At 44.8% G+C, this 11,614-nt stretch overlaps 1 protein-coding gene and 1 non-coding gene across 3 annotated transcripts; one reads left to right on the top strand and one right to left on the bottom strand.

Moving 5' to 3' along the window:
• On the top strand, positions 308 to 389 carry TRNAL-UAG. Its single transcript has one exon. It is a non-coding gene; the product is annotated as a tRNA-Leu (tRNA).
• On the bottom strand, positions 807 to 11,357 carry LOC110406012 (putative short-chain dehydrogenase/reductase family 42E member 2). 2 transcript variants are annotated; one of them, XM_021411981.1, is made up of 12 exons: positions 11,221 to 11,357; positions 9,700 to 10,088; positions 9,070 to 9,165; positions 8,043 to 8,100; positions 7,256 to 7,374; positions 6,700 to 6,775; positions 5,003 to 5,085; positions 4,469 to 4,606; positions 3,665 to 3,730; positions 2,931 to 2,994; positions 2,206 to 2,279; positions 807 to 1,541 (listed from the first exon to the last, which is right to left on the bottom strand). In XM_021411981.1, exons 2-12 carry the CDS (start codon positions 10,039 to 10,041, stop codon positions 1,293 to 1,295), a joined length of 1,365 nt encoding a protein of 454 aa, XP_021267656.1. In that variant the 5' UTR covers positions 10,042 to 10,088; positions 11,221 to 11,357; the 3' UTR covers positions 807 to 1,292. The 2 variants fall into 2 exon arrangements, with proteins under 2 accessions (XP_021267656.1, XP_021267655.1); XM_021411980.1 differs by lacking the exon at positions 11,221 to 11,357 and adding an exon at positions 10,836 to 10,993 and having other exon boundaries at positions 807 to 1,598.

Here is an 11,614-nt window from a genome sequence, read left to right as displayed (position 1 = left end):
GGTCACGGCTCGGGCCGGGCGGCACCGGGGCCACGCGCGCGGCCGCCGCGTGCTGGTGCCGCCGTGCGCGGGGTGTTGGCGCCACCTGCCGGGAGCACGGAGCCGCGCCGCGGCGGCGCCCTCGGTAGCGCCGAGCCGCTGTGCCGGAGGACGGGGAGGCCGCGCCTACAGCGCTTCCCGCGGAGAAGAACGGAGCGGACGCGCACTGCCGCGCCCGAGTTCGGAGCGGCGGCGTAGCGGGCGCTCCACGGGCAGAAGAGCGCGTCGCCTGCTGAAAACGGCCTCGCGGGCCGCATAACCACCAGGCGGTAGCGTGGCCGAGTGGTCTAAGGCGCTGGATTTAGGCTCCAGTCATTTCGATGGCGTGGGTTCGAATCCCACCGCTGCCAAGAAGTTTTGTCCCGCCTCAGCGGCGGCTCCTTTTCGCGGCCGGCAGCCGCCCGGCGAGGTGCGGGGCTCCTGAGCATCCCCTCGCGGACCGCCGAGCTGCGCTGTGCACAGCGGCTCTCACCGCCGCCCTCTGGATTCGGAATGCAAGCGGGGAGGCGGAGCGCGGTGCTCGCCACGCAGCCACGCGTCTGCCTGTGCCCCTCACCCCCCGCCCCGGCTCACTGCCGTCTGCGCTCCCCCGGATCCTCTCGGCCTCCTTCCCGCACCGCTGCCCTCTCTCGCACTGCGCTCCCGGCTGTTCCCTCCCACCGTCCCACGGGCGGAGGGGAAGGGAAGGCGGCTCGTAGGAGTTTTTGGACCTGGCAGCGCCCAGCCGCCGCCAGGCCCCGCTGCAGGGAGGCACCGCACTGGGCTCATTGAGCTTCGCGTTTGCTTTTATTTTCCCTCATATGCAGTGACACCACAGCCAATTCTCAAAGCCAATTCTCTGCACAACGCGTGAACTCTGTGCAGCGCGCAGGTGTGATTCGCAGCCGTGAGCGGTGCACGCGGTTCCTGCGCACGTTCCTGAGATCCCCGCAGCCACGAGCTGCTGCCGTGACTCCATCTCCTGCTTTCCGCCGTTTTTCTCCATGGATGAAGCACTGTGGGCTGGGGCTTGTGTTCCTTTCGCAGCTCCTCGTGCTCTTCAGCAGTCATGGAAAGATCTGTGGTGCGCAGTACATCGATCCAACAGTGGCGACTTCAGTGTGCCTCAGGCTGTGATTGCTTACAGTGTTGGTGGTGGTGTTTAGGTTTGCTTTGGTCTTAATCTACAATAAGAGCCTGTGTAATGATTGCACTGGGGCCTGTCGGTGTTGTGGAGCTGGGGATGTTCCGTGGGTACGTGCAGTCTGTGTCAGTCAGTGCTGTGTTTCCTTAAAAAAGTGCAAAACTGAAAGGTCATCAAACCTTAAAGAAAGAAAAATCAAACTTAAGATAGCAATGAACAAAAGCATCACTCTGGGGAAGACGTGCTCATTCCGGGCCTCCGCTCTGGTTTTGATGTAATGCTCCACAGAATCGGCGAATGCAAACTTCCCTGGGCTGTAGCCCAGCTGCCTGCGGGCCTTGTCAATGCGGAAGGTGTGCGTGGTGGAGATGTTCTGCACCTGTCGGCAAAGGAGCCAGCATGCCAAGTGTGAGTGCACAGGAGAGCTCAGCAAAGGCTGTGAATGGTGGCAAAGACCCACTTAAAAGAAATGGAAAATTATATTGAAAAATACACGCATCCATATCCCAGTGACTACTGACATAGGTCACGCAGTCTTTTTGTTCACCCAGTAGGAGCGTGTTGAGAGCCCAAAGGAGCAGTAAAGGCTGCACAGCACAATCTTCTACTCCTGAAAACATCCACAAAATGTTCTTCACCCTCATTTATGTGAAGACACAGTAAAAGCCATCCCCCTAGGGTGCCTGAAGGGTATTCACAGAACCACAGAATGGTTTGGGTTGGAAGGGGCCTTTGAGATCATCCAGTTCCAACCTCTCTGCTGTAGGCAGGGATGCCTCCCTCTAGACCAGGTTGCTCACAGCCTCACCCAGCCTGGCCCTGATTGCTTCTGGGGAGGGCACACACAGCCTCGCTGGGCAACCTGCTCCAGTGTCTCACTACCCTCACAGTAAAGAACTTCCTGATGCCTAGTCTAAATCTACCCTCTTCCAGTTTAAAGCCATTTCCCCTTGTCCTGTCACTACAAACATTAGGTCCCAGCTGTACTCACATGGTTCGTGTGCATCCTGTGGGAATAAGGGAGCTTACAAACAAACCTGTACCTCATTTCTGGTCAGCAGAGGCGACAGCTCAACCAATGGTTTCAGTATCAGATGAAGATGCTCCATTACTGTGGCTGCAGAACAAAAGATTTCTGCTTGAGGTAAGAAGAGCCAGTTGCTGTGCCGTTATGATTGCGGTGTATCATGCACCGTATTTGATAGCAAAGGATAATCCTGTGCCTACGAGCTCAGGGTACTAGCACTGATGCTGGCACGGAGCTGGGTTTCATCTTTCCCGCATCAGTCAGCCTGATTTCAGTGTGTGTGTGTAAGAAGGGTTTGGAGGGCTGCAACCGGGCTAGCGCAAAGATCTTGAGAATTCATACAAATGTGATAGAACCAAACTCTTCTGGGTTAGATTCAATTTAGTGGCACACGGGTTTGCTTTTAGGGGAGTATGGGAGAAAGGAGTACAAGAAATTAACCCGTGCAGGCAAAGCTGATAATCTCTTCCACAAAAAGTTGCACATTTGGTAAGTCCTATGAACAACCAACCTACCCAAACCATCTGTCTTAGTGTGATTTAACTCACGGATCGTTCTGGTTTCAACACACAGAGCTGAACTTCATGCATAACTTGCACACGAGATGACCTCGCAGCATGTGTTATACGTGAAAATAAAAATTGTGGCCATATTAAGAAAAAACCCAACCACAACATTATATTACGGTTAGGAAGAGGGGTTGCTTGGCAGGACAAAGAAACGTCGATAACGTATTTTTACCTGATGCATAAACTAAGGAAGTAGGAATAGGTATCCATGGCTTACTGCAACCTAATCTTTCAAACTGAAAGAGATTGAAAAAAAAAAAAATCAGTAAAAAGCCAGAAACCTCCAACAAGTTTTAGTTTCAGTACGGGAAATATTTGTGGAAGTATTTACTGATAAAGCAGAAAATTTACTAATTGCTGTTACTACTTGATTTTTCATTTTTAGGGGATTCCAGTTAGATGTCACAAGCAGACATTATGTAATTTTCAAGTGGCAGTCTTTAGAAAATGAACAAAAAAAGGATTATAATGATTGACTTAAATATCATGGTGTGCTGCTACCAAACTTAATATTCTGACATACTTACGGTTTTGAGCACATCATTAGAAGCAAAATGAACTTTTGAAAATACTGGATATTAGGGTTATTCTATATTTTCAGAGTCATAATTTGGATTTAGATTTTTTGTCCACCTAAGATAGCCACTGTTAACAAGTGAATGCCCAAGAAATGAGGACGATGGCTATCCAAACGAGGGTAGTGCTTCAGAAGGTCCTTTTGTCTCAGTGAGTACAGTTGCTTTCAAGTAATTTTTAAGTAGGCGTTGTCACAGCACTAATCAAACTGAAATTCAAGCAAGAATTAAATGCACGCTCAACCCAAATATGTCATTTGCACACAAAGCCAGAGTTGTATCTAGTAAAATACATTAATACATTTAGAGATGAAGCATATAGTGTACGTACAAGTGGAGCTAACCATTCAAAAAGGTTGAACTTTTCACCATCGTGAATGAAATACACCTGACCACTCTGTTAAACAGGTAGAGAAGAGACAGGTTAGTAAAAATAACACTGCATATATGTTGACTTCTTTACCTTACTCCTTATTAATAGCTTAAAGATTATATAGAAATATGCAATATACGTGGATGTACATACAAGCCAACAAAATGCATGTATTTCCATCTTTTTCTCTTCCACGTGCAATGAAATTCATTATCAAGTGCACAAGTAGTTTGTATGATTAACATACCCTGGTGTGAATTATTTCTTACAGATTTACCTATAGAGAATGTCTGGACAGACTATATAGAGATTACCCGATGCACTGAAAGTGGTGCCACAGGTAACTGTTGCTGTTAATACATCTTTAAAAGATGGTAGGACGTGTTCTGATCCCACTCTAGTTAAGACTCACTGAAATCCATACAGTTCCATCTGTGTAACAAGGATGCAAATTATCTCTTAGCATTTTGTTTTTAGGGTTTTCCTTTCCTAATCTACTTTTCTGAGGTCAAATATTCTTTTTTTCATCTTCCAGAAATGGCAAATATAATACCACAAAAACACAAAGATGTAGCTATTCTTGGAGAACTGAATATTCCAGTTCAACACACTGCACAGCCAGCGCTGCCACAGCTCACACTGTTCATGGCACACTTGTCAATAAAAAATACAGACAACACAAGCTGAAGGACCACAGTATTACTACAGTAGTCACTGCAGTGCAGGATACAGTGGCAGGATCCACAGGCAGATGAAACTTACAGCTATGTAGTTCTTCTCAGCAGTGAGAGCTTCAGCAGCCAGAATTTGAGCTTGTACAAGATTCTCTACATGCACCCAGTTCATTTTAGCAGAAGGATCCCCAAACTTGAAGTTAAGTATCCCTCTCTCAATATTCTTCTGTAGATGTAAAACGAACATGAAACCAAAGCAAGAAATAAGACTGGAAATAAGATATTTTGCTGTATCTCCTTTCATCAGCATTTTGGTATAAGTTGCATGCAAGCAGACATTTGAAATATCATAGAATGGCCTGAGTTTTATGATTATTGTAAGCATGACATTATAAAGCTGGACTTGTATGTGTTTGGGTTTAAAAAAAAGGCTTTTTTAATGTATTACACATTCTTTACAGGTGTCATGTAGTGTCTAACAAAAAAACTTACAATATCATCAACAGACAATTGAACTGTTAAACTGATGCCAGATAAGAAGGTTAGTCAATTTATAATACAGGTAAGTGATGTTGTTTGGTATCATAGAAAATTCTGGTGATTACAGAGTGAAAGTACATACTGCTAGCCTTGGCAGGTGTCTTTGCTCTTCTGGTCCATAAATTCCTGGTGGGCGAAGAACAGATGTATAGAGTACTCCACCTCCTAGGAAAATTGATAAAATGATTTAAACCATGTGACTTTCACATGGCTCACATTAGCATTGCATGAGCTAAAGAGTTGCTGTAGCACAACTCATCTGAAATAAATTTGCTTCACCAGCTTAAAAAAATACTACACACCAGAAGGTGCTGAACCAGTAGATGAATATTGTTGGCAAATCAAAACATGTAAAAGAGCAAGACAGGATGCAGAAAAATCCTACCAGCAATACTCCATGGTGGGGGGAGGGATGTTGGACTAGGTGGTCTTTAAAGGTTCCTTCCAACCAAAACTATTCTAAGAGTTCTCAAAGCTCTGGCATAGTCAGATTCCTACAAATTACTAGGTATTCCCAAGCCTCTAACTAACCAGTCCTTTATCTCCGTGCCAAAGCAGTCACTGAGAGTGCCAGCTGTGGTGATGAATTTGACGAAGTGAGCAAGTTGTTAGTAAGAAAGTGGAATGAAACCAAACTAATCTCTTGGAAAATTACTGCAGGGAAACAGCGTCTCACTATCTGTGCAAGACAGAGCTGAAAGGCTCTCAGCAGTAGGCACATCCTGCTCCCACTAGAAGTGCTGTGGAACCTCTTGATAACTGCAGTGGGAGAAAGTAAGGACCATTGTGAAAATCCAGTCACTTCTCAAGTGTATCGGTTAGCTGGTTGGTCATCTGCTAATAACTGTTCCTAATATTACTTGAAAACCTGCAAAATACTCATTTATGCTAATGGCACAGGATCTAATTGGGATGTTTGAAACAGAGGCTGGCTAAAAACCCACTGAATCATTTTGATCCTTTGCACAGGTAAACTACTGTGAGCTTCTAACTTCACTGAGAAACACACAACTGAATATTATTATTCAGCTATTCTGAATATTATCCTAAAAATAGAGCATCTTTGATATGTTGAGCTGCTGAGAAAAGAGAAAATAAGGAAAAAAGCTTTTTTGGACAAAATAATTCTATCGGTATGAAATGCCAATCAATGCCTTGATATCTCTTTATAGCTCTCTGCAAGTATCAGGTGCAGAAAGTCTTTTTTCTAAGTTGCCTACAGCTAAATTTAGCTCTGTATCACTTGTTCACGTGGAATCATGTTGCACTTTACATTAATTTGCTTTGTGCTGGCAGTTACAGTATCTCACAGGTGAGCTTAAGTATTCAAGTGTACAACTGGCTTCCTCAACACGGAAAACTTTGGGAAGCACTAATAAATAATTCCAGGCTGTAGTATCAGGTGCCTTATGCAGATTTTAATATATAACTATAAGGGAAGGGGGAAGCGATTTCATCAGCCTCCATGTTCTACTTATACTGCATATCCCAGTGACATAAACACATTAGTGTTTAATTTATTGCTGTCCTAATCTTTTCAGTGAAGATACGGAACTCACTGCTGCCATGCTAAGAGCTTTTGTTGGCACTGTGAGAACTACAATTAAAAGTGATTTTTAAGAGAAAATCTTTCAGTTTGTGAGATGGGCAGGGAACTTGATTTCATAACTGCTGGACAATCTCGTCCACCAAAGGACTGATACAGGATGCAGGATGTTAGCGAGGCACAGGAAGAAGAGGAGTAAATTTCACTATGAAGTGATGCTAACAGAAAAGTACCTGCTAGTGGAGTTCCATTAGCTGCTAGTACCATTCGTTCTGCAATTGATTTGGTTCTGGAATAATGATCAACATGCTACAGAGAAAAAGCAAACATGTTTGTATCTATTCTTGAAATGGCAGAACAGAGAGGCATCGCTTCTCTGCTCCCATTTTACTTAGCAGATGGCAACAAACACTTCAAAATAAAGAAGCTGTGGGGTATTGGCTTAGGATAAAATACACGCATATTGCTAAGGCAAGCAAGCATTTTTGTTAATTAATTATTAGTTAGTTAATTTCAGCCCATTTGAGAAGTGATAAATATATGTATGCTTTGAATACTGCCAAGAATGTAACTGATCACTACTTAGTAATCTGGATTTCTTTTCCAGGTAACGGAAAAGTCAGGAGCCAAGTGCTGAAGACATCATGATTGGTCTGAATTCTAGAGTTCTTGTGGCACTGCCTCAGAGAAAATATTATTCAATACATTATATTCAAAATTCCAGACTTTCTTTGGAAAGAAGAATATAAACAAAGAGGAAAAGTGAAAAAAATTATACAACCCAAATACCTTTTCTATAGGAAAATATGGCACAGTTTCCTCATCACCATCTTCAATAGGAAGCCCTCCAAACACCACATTTACTGTACTGGTGTATATCAGTCTAGTGATGTTCCTCTGTTTGCAAGCTGCAGCAATATATAAAGTGAAGTAGGTTAGTGGAAACTTGAACAATATAGAAAAGAACTGTATGAACTGGAAGCGCGCCTCTTCAGAGAAACTTGTTAGATTTTCTGGTGAATCTCAGAAGAGCAAATCCTTCTATTTTATTATTGGGTTATTTAAGACACAAAGCTTATGAAAGACAACAGGTAAATAGAAAATATCAGTTCAGAACCAAGTGCTTTATAACCCAGCATATCCTAATTTAGATAATGTAAGTTAACAGTATGCCTGGTGAGAGGGCTCCAGCCCCAGCCACATAGGTAGCTAGAAGACTTTCTGTTCCAAGGGCTGCCCGCTGCCTGTGCACATGCTGTAATACAGCAGTCAGGCTTACCACTGCCAAATACACAAATATGGAAGTTGTTAATGTCTTACATGCATGCAGATTCTGCCATAATTTCAAAAACGATTATGACAAGCTGCGCTAGTTAAACTACAGTGCTGGCTCTCATTCACACCCCATAGCAGAATTAGGTATGAAAAGACCATTGACATGTTTCCTCATCTTCTGCCAAAACTGTGACATATTTGGTAAAAAAAAAAAAAAAAAGTGTATGACAACTAGGTTTTTTTTTCTAAATGGCATTGTATTTTGATATAGGAGCACCTACTGGCACGGTTAGATACATACCATCAATGATGAATCTTGTCCCATTGATGTTTACTGTTTCAATCTCTTCTCTGTGCAACTAGGAAAATAAAGAAGTGGTGCCCTTTTGAGTAATTATACATTTTCAATAGGTGGACACTAATTATCCACAGATAAAGGTAATGAGTGCTTTGATTTAAAAAAAAAATTAGACTGCTGTTTCAGACAGCAAGAAGTCAACTTGTTAGTTTTAAGCTGTACCTGTGTTTTTCTTTTTCTTTTTTTTTTTTCTTTTACAGATGAGCTTGCCTGAAGCAAAGAGAATCGTGGTGTTTCTTCATATTTCCAACGATTATAAAACTATCAACAGTATGTTCAGTTATCCACATTTCAGTAGTACTTGTTGACCAGTTCGCTCTACACAGAGCAGTTCCAAGTACACACTACCCAGTTACAAACATCTTTTAATATGCTATTCTATCCAGCTAATTATTGAAGTTCATTTTATTAAATAATGTAAGAAGGAGTGTGTTTGTTTTTAACTTCAATCATAAAAACTGGTTCAGAATCCCACATCAAGTACATCCTTACAGCTTTTTACCTACTAACGGCAAATAATAAGGACTCAAAAAAAGCAGTTGTTTTAATTTAGTTATGTAAAATAACTTATAATTTAGTTCAGATTTCACTGCTCCCAGTGACCTTACATGTAGTGGTTCTGTTTAAAAGGTTTAGGGAAAGGGGTTTTAGAGTGCACCTGCCCTCCCTTTTCTGTTCTTTTGTCCCTGCACTTTTTCAGAACTTTTCAGTGCCGTTTCCAAACCAGCAGCTCTCCCAGGCTGCAGTTAGTGCCTCCAATGATGGGGAAATCATTTCACAGCTAGGAGAAGGGTACTGCAAGCAGCCTGCTTGTAGGTAGCACATCAGTTTACCAGAACAACATGGGCATGGATTCAGGCTCTCAGGATCATGTGAAGTGAAAGAATCTAACGTGCAATGTTACAAAACCAAGCTTCCCATCCACTGTGTGGGCACTCACACAGAAAAACAGAAACTGATTTGGACTCACTTGTTCTCTTCCTGACATTCCATATGAAGCTACATGAAACACACAGTCAGCCCCTTCACAGGCTGCAAATACGGCATCATAATCCCTGACATCTGCCTGTAATACATATGAAAAGATACTTGGACCTGAAATCAAAACGACAGGTTAGCATTTGTCATATAGTGGGTTAGCACAGAGGGAACATATATATGCAATTGCTCATACTGTACATCCTGGGACTGAACACCAGATCCATTTCAGTACTTGGTGATAATCACACATTTCTTACGTAGAATTCAAAGAACTTTTAAAATGTTCATTAACTTCTTAAGACCTCTGTGCACTACTCATTGCACAGGTGAATAAATGAAGGCCCAGGTGATGGGAGTGACAGTCCTGAGGAGCACCTTCAGAGACAGAAGATGAAGCAGTACTCTCTGCTGGACATTACAGTTTTCATCATTCTTATTTCATGTGCATATCAACATCTAGCTGACAAAAAATCATGTGGGAAATTCACACAATTAAAAACGTCCTTAAAATTTCCAATTATTTGCAGTTGGGTATTTGGATTCTGTGAATACCAGTGAGATGTTATGGAAAAGGCAAATAAACTAACTTTGACTGCTGTGAGAATATATTTTATCATACCTGGATGCACACTACTCCATTAGGAATTTCCCAGATAGGCTTGTGTATGTCATACAGAACAACCGAAGCTCCTGAGCTGGCAAGAGCACATCCGAGCTTGTATCCGAAGTAGCCTCCGCCTCCTGTCACCACTGCCCTCATGGTTTTATCCTTCAGTGCTCCAGCATTTCCCTTCACTCCAGAGCTAGGGGTTTGGTGCCAGGGATTTGCTGCCTCACTCACTGGCAGTTTTCTGTCGGTGAAATAATGTCCTCTGTGACCAGACGCACACAACAGTTTCTTCTCCATGTTGAAAATTGCTCCATAGTGTTCCCCGATGTAGACAATTCCGGCAAGCTTCATGGTAACAAAGCTCTACTTGCAGCAGCAAGGTCTTAGTTTAGTGCAACCTAAAGACAAAGCAAAACACTTGGTTCCAGATTTCCAGGCTTCAAGGATTCCTCTTTAGAAGACCAATCTACATTTGCTTGTCACATTGGTGATGGCTGTTAGGGGTCATACATGATACGGGGCAGTACCTAAATCCTGAACTGTCAGGAAAACACTCAACAGATTGCATTTAAGGCTCTATACATTAAAACCAAGCAACCAAGGCCCAGCAGAACAATGGAACAAAACTGCCCCTGGTGCAAATGAATTTAATGCTTCGTTTACCTGTCCCTGGTTTGTTGCAAAGACATCTGAGCACACCGCTGTTTTCAACCCCATTCTAAGTAGCAGCTGAATGTAAATTAGAAGTATACTGTGCTTTTATTATTGCAGCAGTTGGAGTCAAGTGCTTCAGACAGAAAGAAATGCTTGGTTCTTATCTGATGTCCTTAGAAGTTGTATCACAGAACAGCCTATCTGATCCCGCACTTTTCAGCAGAAGCGAAGCACAACAATCGCAAAGTGACAGAAAAAGAAAAACCCAGTCAGTGGGTGCATTAAGCAAAAAGTAGGAGCGAATCAATTGGTTTTTAAACAAGAAGAGTCTTTTCCATTCATAAAGCAACAGTCAAGGGTTGCCGCTGCCCGACACAGCGTGTCAGCGGCCGCAGGTACCGCCGGCTGCGTTACCGCACGCCCTCCCCCCTCGAGCCTCGATAAAAGATTAAAGGCCACCCGAGCCGCCGCCGCTATTCTCTGCATCTCACTTGCAAATTCGCACGCCGCCAGCGGAGCGCGGTGCCGCCGCCACGGAAACTGCTGCTCCCGCGGGCGACCTCCGGGGTCGGGAGCCGGGGCCCGGCCATGGCCCGGCGGCCGGGGCCACCTGTGGGGCCGCTGCTCAGCGGAACGTCCGCCCGAGGCGCGGGGCGGCCCTCGCGCCCAACGCCCACCTCCACACCGGGCCCGCTGGGCGCGGCGGCCCCGGGCGGGATGATCCCGCAGCACCCCGGGGTCACACTCGTGTCGCAGCGCCTCAGGCACGCCCCAGCCTTCCTGTGTGGTAGCGCTTGTCCCGTGGCACCCCTGGGGTCCCGTAGCCTCCAGCAGCATTCCCAGGACCCCGCGGCAGCAGCTGCCGGCGGCTCTCACCTGCGCGCATCTCCAGCCCGCTGCGGGAAGGCGCTGCCGCTGGCCGGGCTCCGTCCGCCCGGAGCTACCTGTTGGGCAGGTTGTTCAGGAAGAAAACGGCATCCCTCGGTCACTGTGCGGAGAGCCATTGCCGGGACATGGCTCGGAGAAACACAGAGCATCAGAAACACCTGCAAAACAGCGGAAAATCCCGAAGAGGAAACAACGGCACAGAGGCGGGCGCTGGGGTCCCTGCCCTGCCCGGCTGCGGGCTCTGGCCCTGTGTGCGGGGTGTCAGGAGCTGCAGCACATTACAGTTAGCCACTCCATGCAAAAAAAATTGAACTTCGAGCACTCTTACCTTTTCCATCACAGCTGTGCCATGGCTGAATGTTCATATTAAAGTTTAATTCTT

The sequence above is a fragment of the Numida meleagris genome, chromosome 13, assembly GCF_002078875.1.
Source record: "Numida meleagris isolate 19003 breed g44 Domestic line chromosome 13, NumMel1.0, whole genome shotgun sequence".
In the NCBI taxonomy this organism is placed as follows: domain Eukaryota; kingdom Metazoa; phylum Chordata; class Aves; order Galliformes; family Numididae; genus Numida; species Numida meleagris.
Note: the sequence above shows the minus strand (reverse complement) of the source record. Positions and strands in the feature narration are given on the sequence as shown.